Below are 16,718 nucleotides of genomic sequence, written 5' to 3' on the forward strand. Positions count from 1 at the left end.
ACGTAACTCTTAAAGGAAATTCATCAAAAGCTTTTGCCCGGTGTCATTTTCATGAGCACACTGCCAACTGTTGGTAGAACAGCGCGCGACACTGTCGGCCATGATGGATTTCGATTTGACGTTTTGCTGACACGCACACTACTACACAAATTGCCTGTAATTTTCGTTTGCATCATTCAGCAACGTGTACACTAGCAAACGTCAAAGCGATCAAACACTAGCGCATCTGGTGGAACGATCGCGCAAATCAAATGAAATTTGAATTGATCGTTAAATGCATGTGCCAGGCCGTTTTGAAGAGTGTTACGTCTGTTTGTCTGTGGTACAACTATGGGTGCTCAGGTAGTAGAAGCTAGGATAGGATGTGCCACCTGCAACTTCTCTGACTAATTTCACAGCTTGCTGTCTTGTTTTTCCGCGTTGCTAAGATTATTGGTCCCCAAATTGGTCTCTTTTGGGCTGACTAGTTGTCGTATCCTATCCTAGAGTAGAAGTAGCCGTATGGCATAATAAGCCACGATCTGAAGGAGAACTAAACATAGGAGTTTACTGAATGATGAGAAACGTCGCTGGGGAAATGTTCTGCCCTGTGGAACTGGAAACTCATGCGGCGGACATTGCGAAAGTCTGACAGTGACAGGGGTAGAAGCTGAACTACTCCATAGCCACCGGCAAGGATAACACCGTTCAACACTAAATGTTGTTATGGGATGAGAAAAAAAAGAACAGGGGTTTGGGACCCTAGAAGTGTCATAGCGATATAATGTTTGAAAAATATTGGACCGGTCCTTCACAGTTTATCCCAGGGATGCGTACCAGAAATTCCCTTCGGGGGTTTCTACCAAGAATTGCCTCTAAGTATTTCGTATTTCCTCAGGAGTTGCTTCTGAGAATTCCTCTTGTAGGTCTTCTTGTAACTAAATCCCTATGACGTAGAATCGATAACAGAAAATCCAAGATAAATCGCGCGAATGAACTTCAGGAGGAATGTAAATGTAAACAAAAACTAGGAATAATCCCTAGCAGGTATTTCTGGAGGAATCCCTAGACCGAACTTCTAAAGTGAGTCCTGGAAGAATCCCTAAAATGCAGTCCAATAGAAATCTCTGAAAAGAACTCCTGAGGCAATACCCATACGAAACTTTTGAAGAAATCTCCCGAGGGAACTCCCAAAAAGGAAAACCTGGGAAACCAAATGGGGAACTGTTGCAGAAATCTCGAGAAAAAGATGCTTCAGAAGGAATCCGCAAGTTACAACCCTGGGGGAATCCTCAAAACAAACTTTTGAAATAATCTAAACATGAATCTGAAGGAATTTCAAAAAGAAGATTCACTAGATGGAACACCTGGAGAATCCTCTGAACAAACTGCTGCAAAATTCCCGGTAGGGATTTTCTAGAAGAATTCTCAGAAAGATCTGCTGCCAGAGGGAACTTCAGAAGGAATTCCCGGAGGAATCCGGAAAGAAAACTCCCAGATAAATTCCCTGCATACATTTCCATTGACATCTTTAGACGTAACTCCTGGTGAAATTTCCAAAGGGATCACCTATGGATATCTACATAGGGAAATCCTAGAGGAACCTCAGGAGAAACACCTGGAGGAATCTCCAGAGAAAAATCCACTAGCGTGCGCAGCCTTTTCTTTGTTCTCGCTTATCCTCTTTGATAAACATAAGAAAGATCGAGATAAAAGAGGGGGCAAGTGCCCCAGATTTTTTCAAGAGTTCCCCCTGGGGATTCTTTCAGGAGTTCCTTCGGGGGATTCCTTCAAGAGTTCCCTCAGAAGTTTTCTCCAAGGCTTCTTGAGAATCCTTCAAAATTTTGCTGTGGAGATTGCTCCAAGAATTTTCTCTGGGAATCGCACCAAGAGTTCCTTCTATGGATTCCTTCAGGAGTGCTCCCAGGGATTTCCTGCAGGAGTTCCTTCTTGGGATTGTTCCAAAAGTTCCCTCTGGGAATTTCTCCAGGAGTTCCCTTTTGGAAATTCCTCCAGAAGTTTCCTCTGGGGATTCATCCAGTAGGTTTGTCTGAGGATTGCTTTAGGAGTTCCCTCTGAGGATTTCTCCCGGCATTCCCATTGGGGATTTCCCCAGGTGTTCCTTCCGGGGATTCCTCCGGAAGATTCCTCTGTAGGGTTTTTCAAGAGTTTGTTCGGAGGATTCCTTCAGGAGTTTCATCTGGGGATTTCTTCTGTAGTTCTTTTTAAGGGTTTCCTTCAGGAGTTCCCTCAGGGGATACCTGCAGGAGTTCCATCTATCAGGAATTCCCAATTTATTCTTGGGATTCCTCCAAAAATGCCCTCTGAAGATTTCTCCAGAAGTTCCATCTATCAGGAATTTATATTCTTACGAAGTTCCCTGTAAGGATTTCCTTCAGGAGTTCCCTCTGTGGATTTCTCGAAGAGTTCTTTCTGGGGATTTCTAATGAAGTTCCCTGTGGTGATATCTCCAAGAGTTCCACCTGAAGATTCTTTCATGAGTTCTCTCTGAGGATTTCTCCAGGAGTTCCATCTAAAGGGATTCCTCCTGGAGTCCCCTCTGGTGGTTCCTTCAGGCGTTTGATCTGGGGATTTATCCAGGAATTTCCTCTAGAGATTCTTCTAGGAACTCCTTTTGGAGATTCCTCCAAGGTTTCTCCTTAGCATTCCGTCAGCAGATCCTTCTAGGGATTGCTCCAGGAGTTCCCTTTGGAGATTCCTCCAGGGGTTCCCTCTAGAGATTGCACCAGGAGTTACCTGCGTGAATTCCAAAAGGAGCTCTCTGAAGATTACCCCAGGTACTTCCTTTGGGCATTCCTCCAGGAGTTCCATCTAGAGATTCCTCCGGTAGTTCCTTCTGAGAATTCGTCAAAGAGTTGCCTCTGAGTATTCCTCTGGAAGTTCCCTCAAGGAATTCTTCCAGAAGTTACCTCAAAAGATTTGTTTAAGAGTCCGCTCTGGGGATTCCTCTTAGGATTCGTCCAGTAGTGCGCTCAGGGTATTTCTTTGAAAGTTCCCTCTGGGATTCTTCTAGGAGTTCTCCCTGGGAATTTTTCTAAGAGTTCCCTCGGAGTATTCCTGCAGGAATATGTACCTTCGGGGAATTCCTTCAGCAGTTCCCTCGGGGGATTCCTCCAGAAGTTTCCTATGGAGATTTCTCTTGGAGTTGTCTCTGGACCAGGAGTTCACTCTAGGGGTTTTTACAGGAATTTTCCTACAGGATTCCAACAGTTCCCTCCAGAAGTTCTCTCTGGGGATTCTTCCAGTGGTTCCCTCAGGAGCTTCCTTTAAAGGTTTCCTCTGGGGGTTTTAACAAGAGTTTGATCTGGAGATTCTCCAGAAGTTCCCTCTGCCGATTTCTCCTGCAGTTCTCTCTAAGGATTTCTCCAAGAGCTCCACCTAGGTATTCCTCCAACGTTCTTTCTAGGAATTATTCTGGGAGATCCCTCCGTTGATTCTTCCAGATGTTCCCTGTAGAGATTTCTTCAAGAGTTTGCTCTGGGGATTCCTCCAGGAGTTTCAACTAGGGACTCCTCCAGGATTTCACTCATGGGATTTTTCGAAGAATTCTCTCGCGGGTTCCAACAGAAATTTTCTCTGGAAAGATATCCTAGAGTTCCATCGAGGGATTCCCCCTCGTTTGATTTCTCCAGGAGTTTCCACTGGGGATTCCTCTAGGAGTTCTCTGGGAATCCCTACGGGGTAGAATCGATTCTGCCAGCGATTCTTTCTGAGAATACCTCTGGAAAATCTCCACCGGAGATTTTTCAGACGTTTGTTCATAGGTATCCTCCAGTTGTTCTATCCAATGAATTTTCTCAGAATTTTCTTTTGAGGATTCCCCAGGATTGTCTCTTGCGGATTCCTTCTGGAGTTTTTTGTGTAACAGGCCTCTATCCTCCCTTCGGTGGATTCCTTCAGGAGTTCCCTCGTGGGATTTTCTTCTGGAGTTCTCACTGGGCATTCCCCTAGAATTTTTTATCGAGGAATTCTGCCAGCAGTTCTTTCTGAGAATTTCTCTAGAAACTCCCGAAGGAATCCTCCGAGGAAACTCCAGGAAACATTCCACTGAGTACTCCCGGAGGAATACTCAGAGAGAACTTTTGGAGAAATCCCGAACCTTTTCCGAGTGTCTTCTTTTCTTCAAATCATTTACTGTATTTTGACTGTAAAAGGATCTCCAAAATTTACCTAGAGTTGAGGATATCAGAAATAAAAGATTAGGCTGTGATATCTAGAGAGTTTTCGTGAACAATGCTGCTCATAGTTACAAAGGATTGTTGTTCTTTCACTACAAAAAAGGGTTGCCAGATATAGAACTGATTTGCATAAAAACCTATTTTACTTTGACATACCACAATAGCCACATTCACTCGCACTCATTGTACCTAATAAATAATAGCCTTAAGTTGTCCAATCTTACCTCAATTGTACAGCAAGTCCAGCTTGATCGAATCGATAACATCCATCGCTTCGCCGTCGAAGCCCATCATATCCCTCGGACTGGGAGACATCAGACACAAGTTCTCGATCCGCGGCTCGATCATACCAGTGTCGCCAGAACTGCTGGCACCGGCTTCCATGCTGTTATACTGATGCTGTTCCTGATGCTGGTGGTGAGCGATCGATGCGAACGGATTGTCTAGCGACTGTTGATGATCATGCTGATCATCCTGATAGCTCGTATGCTGTTCCCCAATGCCCATCTTGTCGTAGGACTCGTTCAACAGCTCGTCCAAGGTCCGGTTGATGTCGTCCTCGGATTTGATGTCATGCAGGTCTTCGTGATCTGGATGATCCAGCTGCTGCTGTTGCTGTTGATGATCGGGAGTTTCCAACGAAGGCGGTGGAGCCGGTGGTGGAGTTAGAACGGGCATGGGCGATCCTTCCGCCAGTGTCGGAAGGATCGCCGAAGATTGAAGGAGTTTTTGAAGAAGATCACCCGGCTGACGAATCACCATTCCGGGCGGCTGGGCTGGGCATTTGTGCGTCCGTTGCGATACCTTGTAGCGGAAGCTTTTGTTGCAGGCGGTGCACTTGTACGGCTGGGTGTTGGTGTGGATTCTTCGGTGAACCAGGTACGATACCCGTTGGCGGAAGCATTTGCCTGAGAGTTGGAGAATGAATTACTATGTTTAGATTTCACGAGATCCTGTCAATTTGTTTGCTACGTAGATGATTGCGGACACTGCCGGCAAAACTTGAATTTCAGGTAGGGTAAATCGGGGTAATTTGGCCACCTTAAGCAAAAGTCGATTGAAGATGCAGAAAACAACGTTTAATCTGTAGTACATCGTATGGTCAGAATGTTTCTGATATTACTATACTAGTTGCTTAAAAATATCATAGTCTAATCGTGTTTAAATGCCAAAAAATGATTTTTGAAAAAAGTGTTGTTTTTGGGTCGATTTTGAACCGTCGGGGTAATATGAGCACCCTATTTTCAATAAAGAATTTATATCGCCTAATGCAATACAAACTTAATATGCTTCGCTTGATGTTGAATCATATAGTATCAACTTAATGTGTACAGAAAACAAACTAATTTGAAAGTTATTTAAGGTATTTAAACAAGAGAAGTCTTATGAGATGTTTTTGTTCAGCCCTCGTCGGGGTAATTTGGCCAACAATTTTAAATTTTATTTTTCTAATTTACTATGAGACTAAATTACTTCGTTCTAATGTTTCAATCGTTTCAATATTAGGCCAGTATTGGAGCTCCTAGGTAGATTGTCAAAAAATACTAGATTTTAGGTGATTTTCCAGTGGTGCTCAAAGTGCCCCATTGGCCAAATTACCCCGACTACCCCTAGATCTGCAAAACATCAACTACCAAATCAAGTTTTCGAACTCTGTCGCCAGCAAGCATAAAGAAAACAAGATCCAGTCAATTTGTTTGCGTCGCGTACGAAATAATAGTAATCGTTATGGTTATGGTTCGCATTAATAAATCTCATGAGATTTCCTCATATACTTACCGCACGTTTCGCAGGAGAACGGCTTCTCTCCGCTGTGGATCCGCTCGTGGTTGTGCAACGTCGACAGCTCCTTGAAGGCCCGTCCACAAACCGTGCACGCGTGCGGCTTTTCGTCGCTATGGTAGAGCAAGTGCTTGTGGTACGACTGCTGGAACGTAAATGCTTTGCCACAAATTTGACACGAATAGGGCATTTCACCTGAAGGAAGAGATGGAACAATGCTTAAGAAAGCTGGGGTACTCTACCAGTTGACCATACACAGTACCTGTATGAAGCCGTTTATGCTTCTTGAGGAAGTACTTCGTGGTGAAGCTTTTCAGACAAACGTCGCACTCCCATTGTTTACCGTTGCAGTCTCGAGGGAAGGAATTTATGTTACTCAGCGATTTCGGTGTGGACGGTTGAGACGGTTGCGAAGGGGATGAGGCAGAGCTACCACCACTTCCTTCTCCGTATAAACCAACAGAGGCGCTATTGCTAGGACTAGGGGGAGTTGGTAATGGTACGGAACTTGGCTAGAAAAAAAATCACAAACAAATATAGTAGTAATGACTGCCCAAGTAACAAGAAAGGCTGAACAGTCAGAGTATTGGTTAATAATTGGTTGGCAAACGGTGTTAGTAGGTGAACATTCCTGGCATACAACAACTCCTTCAGCATGAACTTATGCAGACGCAGATGATTCAATCGATTCAACGGTCTGCCATTGAATGCATTGTTCTGCAACCTGACGTAGCAGACGCCATTCTCAACTAAAAATTGAAGGTCGCCAACACCCACACACTGAAGATGTCTGTTAGTCCCAAGCAGCTGTCTCATCGGTTCCTTGTTTAAATGTAGCTCATTTGGCGATAATGGAGAAACATCTACGAGTGGTCCATCAAACTCAAGCTCAACAAGGTCGGTATTTTGGTAAGAATTTTGGAAGACAAGAAAAGACAGGACAAGAAGTCTTGGAGTGCAGATAGCACAATGGGCGGACCAGGTGGAGCGTGACTTGGCGAGTGTGTCCGAGAATGGAGAGCGGCAGCCACAAACCGAGTATTGTGGCGTACTGTTCAATGTGATGTTGAGCAAATAAATGTATGTAGAATGTAAATAAAACATTTGTATCGGATGCCTGAAACCCTACTGTTGAAAACGCATGTTTAAGCTGGCTCATTCTAATGTAACAAATTTATCAGATTTTATTTTCATATTTCATGGGAGTATTAGAAGGGACTTGGAGGAGTTTTTGGGTTCCCGAGGGCTCCTGATGGCCTTCAAGACGGTTTCAGAGATGTTTCAGAGGAGTTTCAAGGATTTTCAGGAGAGTTCCGGAGGTTTAATGGAGAAATTACAGGGCTTTCGAGGAAGTTGCACGGATTTTCAGAGGGGTTTCAATGCACTTCAGGGTTTTTGACGATATCAGGGATAAACTCCGGGAATGCCCTTGAAACCATGTGAAAATCACCGGAACGCCATAAGACCACCGAAACGCTCCTGATACCCCTTGAAACAAGGGGACTGTTATAGTCTTCTTGTTTTCTTACCCAGCATTAAAACTATGCTGCTGTGTTAAAAGATAAGGTTGTCAGCATGAGCTTCACGCTTGAGCCACAGTTATGTTGGCTACGAAAACATTGTATTGGTAGGATAGGGATGGCAATTCCTTGCTTGAAACCCGCTAGGACACCCTGAAACGTCCCTGAGAACCCCTGAAATCCGCTGGAACACCCTGAAACCCCATGAAATCCCCCTGGAGCTCCCGTGACACTCCCCAAAAGGCTCTGAAACATTACTGAAATGCATGAGTCGTACTAATGGAAAGAATTTGTTTTCCCCATTGCAAAAACCTTGTACCGGACACATAGAAGGAATGCAGTTTTTTATCAGTGTACTTAACGCTCATAAAGCGCTATGGAACGCCCACGAAACTCCCTGAAACGCCCATGAAACCCCTTGAAGACCCTTGGAATGCTCATGAAACTCTCTAGAATGCCCCTGGAACCCTTCGAAAATCCCTGGAGAAATTCGTGGAGAAATCCCTTAAGCCAATCCTGAAGAAATTCCTTGAGGTATTCTTGTGGGAATTACTAAAGGGACTCCTGGAGGAATATCTAGAGGGATTCTTGAAACAATTGATCAATGAATTTCTGGAGGAATCTCTAGAGGAGCTCTGGGAAAAATATCTGAAAAAAAAAATCCTTGAGAAATTCTTGGAAGAATTTCTAGAGGTATTCCTGGGAAAATCCTTGAAGCAATTTCTGAAGCAATCCCTGAGAGAATCCTTGGAGAAATTCGTGAAGAAATCCCTGGAAAAATCAAAGAAAAAGTTCCTGGAGGAATTCTAAGCGATATTTATGGTGGAATTCCTGGAGGAATCCCTGGAAAAATTCCAGAGGATATTCCTAGAGAAAAGCCTGGAGGAATTTCTGAAGGAATCCCTGAAGGATTTCCTAGAGAAACTTTAGGATAAATTGCAGACATAATTATTGAAGAAATTCCTACATTAATTCCTGAACAAATTCCTGAGATAATTTTTGGAGGAATTCCTCGAGGAGACCTTGTTGAAATTCCTTGGAGGAATACCTGCATGAATTTCTGGAGGAATCCCAGGAAGAGTTCTTGAAGCAATCTCGGAAGAAACTCCTGGAAAAACTGCTGGGGCATTGCTTGAGGAATTCCTGAACGAGTCCCTGAAGCAATTCTTGGAGGAATATCTAGAAGAAATCCTGGAGGATTCGCTGAATGAATTCCTGGAGAAATCTCTGCAAGAATCCAAGGAGGTGTCGCTGGAAGAATGCTTAGATAAATTCCTGGAAGAATGCCTAGGAGAATGCATGATGGAATTCTTGGAGGAATCGCTGAAGTAATTCCTGGAGAAATCTTTGGAGGAATTCCTGGAGGAGTACTGGAGTCTCTAGGAAAGTTAATGGAGGAATCCCTTGAATAATTCCTGGATAAATTCCTAAAGGAATATCCCGGGAAATTCCTGGTAGAATTCTTGGAGAAATCCCTGAAGTAATTTCTGGAGGAATCTCTGGAGGAATGCCTGAAGGAAGTCCTGAAAGAATGCATGGAGGAAACCCAGGAGGAATTCTTCGAGGAATCCCTGAAAAAGATCCTGTGGGAATTCTTGGAGGAATCCATGGAGGATATCCTAGAGCAGGGGTTTTCAGACCTTTTGGTTCGCGGTGCACCTTTTGAAGATAAATTGTTTCGAGGTGCACCGATCAAAGCTAAAGCGAACAGCCACCCAGGATTGAAATCTTTTTCAGTGGCCATATGCACCCTCAGAGGTGCTCAGAATACATGACTGGCTGATCCGGAATGTTGAGGAAGATGTTGATCAAATTCATAGTAAAATACCAGCCAATGCAGAAGTAGTTTTTTAGAATATTTCTAATGAGAACTTTGACGAAGTCGAGAGATAAATCGTCGTGCATGGTTACATCGGCCATGGCTCTGGCTCTACCGAACTAAAATGGGATACCGGTAACGAAATCTGCCGAAAGTGTGCTTCGCAACCGCACGTCCGGGATGTGTTTCACAGTGATTCAACCATCCGTGACAAAATGAAGAGTGCTTCTGGACCAATTCTGGACATCCACTGCTCTTGGTCTACCTGTGTGCCTGAACGTTGCCCAACCGCATCCTTTGGAGTACCCTTCCACTAACTACACCTAGAACAACACCCATATCCTCTTGACACCTAGGCCTGAGAGGTCGTAGAACTTTCTACATCTTTCTTAGGTGTCTAACTAACCATCCTTCCATATTCCTCAGCAGTCGCAAGGACGAGGCCAGGACAACTCTCGACAGTTGGAGAATTGTGTCAGTCTTGTCGAGAAGTCAAATATAAGTCTCCAATCTTTGTTTTTTGGTATCCGACGGGAAGGAGGCAATCCTCATAACTATGGTCTAGGGCTGTACTGCCTACGAAACTTGTGCGACTTGCTTAATGCTAATGTTTACTTTTTCAGTGGTAACCAGGTAAATGATTAAACCATAACAATTTATTATACGCTTTTTCGCCAAGGAAAGCACCCCATTAAACCCTATCCAATTTCCAACTCCGGATATCTATGAAGTGGGCCCAGTTCTTGGACACATTCTGAGTAGATATCTAACCAACATTTCCTCCCCATCCCCGCTGATCGTAAGGACCTAGCCAGGTGTCGAGAGTTCGTTAAATGAAAGGTTTGTCAAGTCCCAGGCAACTTTTCTGGCGCATTAAACGTCTCTATCGACAGCCACTCCAGGATGTGTGCGGTCGGCTATGCTATGCTATGCTATGCTATTTCTAATGAGAACTTTGACGAAGTCCGGCGTTTACTGTTCGATGATTTATAGTATGATTTTTATAGTATTTATCCCAAGACTATTACTGAATTTCTGGACAGCAATCTATTCAAAATACTTGGAAGCATTATTTTAAAACATTGGCATATTGCTGACAAGTTTTTGGTAAACATGCTTCCTGATTTTCTAGCCAACTTATTACGAGGTCGCAGGTCGGTCAACTTTTCATCAGAGTTCCTTATAAGCTGATGTCGAAATCATGAATAGATCCCCCCTCAGGTCTTAAGTACAACCGTAGAAATACTAGATGGATTGCTTCTGAAATTTTGAGCAATGAACTTGAAGTACATTGCAGTTTCCTTGTACGATGGTTGGTACTTTGCATATCCATGACGAATACTTGAAGGAAATTCTCATTACTTGGAAAGCAGAGGCTGAATTTCTGAAGTGCCACGGTGCACTTCTAAAGTCTATGTGGTGCACCAAGTGCACCGCGGTGCACGATCTGAAAACCCCTGTCCTAGAGGAATGCCAGAGGAACTCTTGGAGAAATTTTTAGAAGAATTTCTGTCGAAATTTTTGGAGGAATCTCTAGATGAATTCCTGGGAAATTAAAAAAAAAAAACCTGCAGACATCCCCACAGGAATCCTTGGAGAACTTCCTGGAGGAATTCCTGAAGAAATTTCTGAAGGAATCTATTGCTGTGTGCGTTCAAGATGCAAATTGTGCCCAAATGCGCTTCAAATGCGGTAAGACAATGTTTCCAAGGGTAACTTAGCAACCATTGTCAATATCACCGCCAACCTGGGATCGAAAAACCTCCGTTGACATCGGGTTACTTGTTAGAAAATCTTACCGCATTTGGTATTCCCGCATTTGATATTTCCATTTCCAATACAGTAATATAAAGGCATTTGTACAGGAATGCCAGTAATAATACCTGAAGAGACCGCAGATGGTATTCTTGGAGAAATTCTGTAGGAAACCTAAGAATTCGTGGAGGAATCACTGTAGCAGTTCCTGAAGAAATTCCCAGAGGATTTTCTGAAGAAACTCCAGAAGGAATCTCGGAAGCAATTTCAAGAGAAATACCTGCAGCAATTCCCAGAGTAATCCCTAAAAGAATTCCTGGAGAAATTCGTGGAAGAATTGCTTGTGAAATTCCTGGTAGAATCCCAGGATGAATTCAAGAAGAAATCGCAGATAGAATTCTTGAAGAAATCCTGAAGGAATCCTAGAATCATTTCCAAGAGATATTTTTAAAGGAATCCCTAAACAGTCCCTGGAGGAAGTACTGGATTAGTTCCTGGAGGAGTTCTTGAAATAATTCCAAGAGGAACACCTTAATTCTAAACAGAGTTCCTGGGGACATCCTTGGAGGTTTTTAAAATGATCCCTGGAGTTGTTTCTGAAAGAATCAAAGAAGAAATTCCCTGGTGAAAATCTGGAGGAATTCATGGAGGAATCATAGGATGAATTCCTGAAGAAATCTCAGAAGGAATTTTGGAGAAATCCTTAAGGAATACTTAAGGAAGATCTCCTCTTTTATTTGGTGCTAAGAAAACATGTTCTATCGGGGGTCCAACACAATTTTTATTTAGTTCGTGATTTCTGGCACAAATTTTCAAGGAATACCCACAGACAAACAGACGTAACACCTTGAACGATTTTCATGGAAATCCATCGCCCATTTCACACTACCATCACCTGGTGGAAAAGTTACACGCATCACTGTGTTGTGCAATATCGTCAACAGAAGGCGCTAGTGTGAAACGTCAAACGCATAGAAAAACGATGCGCGCGCCTCCGGTTGTGAAAGCCACAACTATGAAAATTTAAAATGATCGTTAAAAGCGTGGTCGATGGAAATTTCGCAAGTGTTACGTCTGGTTGTCTGTGGAATACCCATTCAACATTTTACTTTTAGCACACAATGAAAGAATAGACGCTTAGCTTTTATTTGGGGGTGACTCACCGATACTGATTTCTATTCTAATTATTTTTTATGCAATTCAGTATCTTAACTTCTATTTTATACTACTCATTTCTGTATCATAATGATAAATTTTTCTGTACCGGTTTATTATGCAACTGGAATGAGTTGTGGTAATGAAAAAATCATTGCATAAAATTTTCTATGAAACTCGTTGCAAAACTCGATTTTATCAGCACTCTTCGTATTTATCCAACTCGGCAAGGCTCGTTGGCTAAATATACGAATCGTGCTGAAAAGATGCACTTTTTGCAATTCGTTACATAAATAACTAATTTACCATGTATGTATCTATATCTTGGGCTATAATGAAATTCCATTTTGGTAATGTAATGTGCGTAACTCAATAGAATTTACCTAATTGAAGGTCACAGTGAAAAAAGGTGATTAATTAATTTGAGTTGGTGATAGAATTCCAGGACTCATTCATGAAAAATTTTGAAGATGAATTTCTGGATTGAAGGACTTGGAGAACCTAACCTGGAAATCCGGACAAATGTCTAAAAAAATCTGAAAAAAATGTTCATGAGCTTGGCTAAAAAAAACTGCAGTAAGAATCCGAAAAAAGTTCAATTAAAAAATCAAACAGAGCTGCAACAACAACGTTTTTGATAGATTCTCGCAATTTGAGAACTTTGTCTATAAGAATATTGTAACAATTTGTGCATGATAAAGGGTGATACGGTCAAAACTTGGACACACAATTTTTTTCATAACTTTAGACTGCGTACACCAAAACAGCTGATTTTTGGACCGGTTGATGTATAGATAAAACCATCGACCTACCTTTTTAAAATTTTGTACAAAGGCGCTCCATAGTAAATTTTCGGAAATTAAAGGTTAGTAAAGCACAATTTTGATTAAAGACCGGTCCAGAAAGTATGGACGCAGTTAGAAAAAAACTGGGATTTCAAAACTAATTATGACTAGTTCTTTTTGAAAGCTACATCCTGTTGGTCAACCTATTCTCTCAATATTTGTATAGCGGTTTTTTCGATTCCAAAAGTTTGTTTCAAAATACATGAACTTTCAGCGGAACATCATCGAAAAAATGTGCACAAACGATGTACAAAGTTTGAAAGGTCACTTAGGAAATGAGCAAAATATGGTGAGAGTAAGTGAGAAAATCGTGCAAGCTGCAATCAACAACCACGGTGGGGATAACATGCTTAAGCATAGGCAGAAATTGGGTAAAAAATAAAGACCCTACTAACCCTCATTTGGATAAACAAATAATGAAAGTGTTTGAGCACAAGAAAAAACCTTCTAACTTACACAAAGCGTGGTATGGCCAAAAAAGTTACCATTTCGAATTCCAATGTTTATCGTGGCAAAGAACGTTTGAATTTTCGATCCTAAAGTATGCAGAAACAGCCAAAACGAAGCCCGAAGCAAGAACCATCGATTAGGCCCAGACAACTGAAGACTAGGTACAGACATTTTTTTTGATTGAAATTGGTTCAGTATTTCTGGCTCTGTAAATAAAAGAGTAAAAATGTGTTCTTATTTTTTAATCCTCTTTGTACAAAATTTTAAAATTACAGTTTTCAGGATTCACAATATCTCCGCAAATACTAAACCGATTTTGATGAAAATTTTATGGTATAAGCTACATATAATGTACCATTACTGGTTCAAAAATCAGCTGTTTTGGTGTACGCAGTCTCAAGTTATGAAACAAATTGTGTGACCAAATTTTGACCGTATCACCCTTTACAAATTTAAGAATTATTACAGTCTTATGATAAATAAAAAGTCATAGAAGGTGGAGCGGACTTGGTGTGATGGTTCGAACACTTGACTATCACGCCGAGGACCTGGGATCGAATCCCACTCCCGACAAACTCACAAAATATTTAGTGAGTTCTTCCTTCCGAAGGGAAGTAAAGCGTGGGTCCCGAGATGAACTAGCCAAGGGCTAAAAATCTCGTTAATACAGATAAAAAAAAGTCATGGAAGAATTTGCATAAGATTTATATAACAAATTCATAGTAAGGTGTTGATGCTATTTAATGTAATTTCTTAATTAATGCTTGTACAACGTACTTTTTGTTTGATCTTAGAAGATCTGGTAGATCAAATCATCTTAATTCCTTGAATTTTTGGTGAAAATTTAATGATTTTCACTTTAGGTTTAGATTAGATCAATTATAATAAGCTTTCATCATACAATCTGTTATTTGTTGGGTTAAGTTGACTAACATGATCAAAAGACTCAATATATATATACCAAAGACCAAACAATAGACATCTCATCTCACCTCTATCCGACACGCCACGCTTGGTGGAGTATTGTTAGCTGCGATCCGCTCGACAACAACTTGTTGCTGTGTCAACGAGGACAACGGCGGTGTTTGCTGAGGTGCTTGAAGTTGTTGATGTTGCAGTTGCTGCTGCTGCGGTTGTTGGCTCGTCACGTAGACGTATTCGGTTAACTGGCGCGGATCTAGGATCTTGATGATCTGGGGTTCACTGCTGTTCGGAGTGGTGATCGTGAGCGATGTCGCCGACTGCAGCGGTGAATGAGCTGTTGGAGATCGCTGCTGAATCATCGGCGGATGATGAAGCTGAATCGGCTGTAGCGGCGGAGGAGCATTGCTACGAAGTGCTTGATTGCACTGTATTACGTTACTGCTATGGTGAACAGGTATCGCAGTTGTGGTAGTGATCGTCGACGCACTACTACTACTACTACTGCTCGTACAGCTCGCATTGGACGGACTCTTTTTTGGACAACCTAGATGAACGACCCTCATATGAATTTTGAGCGATCCTTTCATCTTGAAAGTTTTTGAACACATGTTACACGGGAACCGAAGCTCCTCGGGACTTCCGGCGGTTCCGTTTGGAAACCCGTGTGACATACAGGAATGCATTCTGAGTAAACTCTCGTCCCGAAACGTATCTCCGCAAACCTCGCACCTGACTTTCATTTGCGTTGTCTGCTTCTGCTGGTTTCGTGAGACATTCTGCTGCTGCCCACTACTTTTTGGAGTAATCTCCTGATTGGGTTTACGTACATTCTTCAACGCACCCGTTTCGCCCTTTTTCCCAGCCACGTTCGACGTGCACTCCTCGTCCTTCCCCAGAATCGAATGCCCAAATAGGTGAATCGTCAGCTTATCCAATCCGAGCAGCTGGTCAGCGCAAATCGGACATTTTATTGGCCGCGAGGTAACTTTCAGCAGACTCAACCGCAGGGCATCGATATTCGGAAAGACGGAATGGCAGCACAGCGGACACGACAAATTCTTGGTGCACATTCTATTATATGACGTAATGGGTTCGATCGACACTGCAATTCGCGAACTCAAATCCCCAAAATTGGTCAAATTTCCACGATCACTTTTCACGACGACACATCACGACGATGATCGACCGTAGGTATTTTCACGTCTTCACCGTCGGACGAATGTGTTACGAATAGGCCTGTAGAAAGATTTTCTCTGCCGTCGTCGTTCCGTCATTTAGTTGTCGGACGAGGGCTGCGCCGAAAGGAACCGATTTTCCTAGATTTTTCCGAGGCGGTTGGCGCAACTCTCTCTTCCTCGAGCACGCGTCTGTCATCAAAACATGTGAGACGCGACTCCTAAAAATAGAACCACATAGGTATACGTGTTGATGTTGTTTCCTTTGGTTCTGATCTGCAGATTTGCACGATCGTGGCCATTGGGGTTTTTGGAAGCATAACGATCTAGAGATCGCTCCAGTTCTCCACGCGCAGCATCAACACGTGGTTGGGTGTGTTCGCTTGCGCGCACATACGCGCTGTTTGTTGTGCGTATGTGAAGCGCGTCAGAGGTGCGAGAGGTGCCTCTCGTGAGACTTTAGGTACTTTAGGATAACAGAAAGCTTTTCCAAGAAATTCGCAATTTTCTGTATATTATAGCGCAGAACTTTCTTGTAAATAGCAGAATTGGGTGACAAATATATTTTGTAGGGGTAGTCGGGGTAATTTGGCCAATGGGGCAATTGAGCACCACTGGGAAATCACCTAAAATCCAGTAATTTTAGCAAATTCACCTTACAGCTCTAATACTGATCTGATATTGGAGCGATTGAAACATTAAAACGATGTAAATTAATCCCATAGTAAATTAGAAAAATAAAATTTAAAATTGTTGGCCAAATTACCCCGATGAGGGCTGAACAAAAACACCACATAATACTTTTATTGTTTAAATACCTTAGATGACTTTCAAATTAGTTTGTTTTCCATATACTTCAAGTTGATACTATATGATTCAATATCATGTAAAACAAATTAAGTTTGTATTACGTTAGGCGATATAATTTTTTCATTGAAAATAGGGTGCTCATATTACCCCGACGGTTTAAAATTGACGCAAAAACAACACTTTTTTTCAAAAATCATTTTTTGGCATACAAACACGATTGGACTATGATATTTTTATGTAACTGGTGTAGTATTATTAGAATCATTCTGACCATACGGTGTGCCAGAGATTCAACGTTGTTTTCT

The 16,718-nt window shown here is 42.2% G+C and overlaps 1 protein-coding gene across 1 annotated transcript; it reads right to left on the reverse strand.

Annotated features, from left to right (window-relative positions):
• Positions 1-4,301: 4,301 nt before the first annotated feature.
• Positions 4,302-15,833, reverse strand: LOC109403006 (zinc finger protein 628). Its single transcript, XM_029868924.2, has 4 exons — positions 14,497-15,833; positions 6,223-6,472; positions 5,958-6,155; positions 4,302-5,086 (listed from the first exon to the last, which is right to left on the reverse strand). Exons 1-4 carry the CDS (start codon positions 15,496-15,498, stop codon positions 4,404-4,406), a joined length of 2,133 nt encoding a protein of 710 aa, XP_029724784.1. The 5' UTR covers positions 15,499-15,833; the 3' UTR covers positions 4,302-4,403.
• Positions 15,834-16,718: the final 885 nt, after the last annotated feature.

The sequence above is a fragment of the Aedes albopictus genome, chromosome 3, assembly GCF_035046485.1.
Source record: "Aedes albopictus strain Foshan chromosome 3, AalbF5, whole genome shotgun sequence".
NCBI classification, from domain to species: domain Eukaryota; kingdom Metazoa; phylum Arthropoda; class Insecta; order Diptera; family Culicidae; genus Aedes; species Aedes albopictus.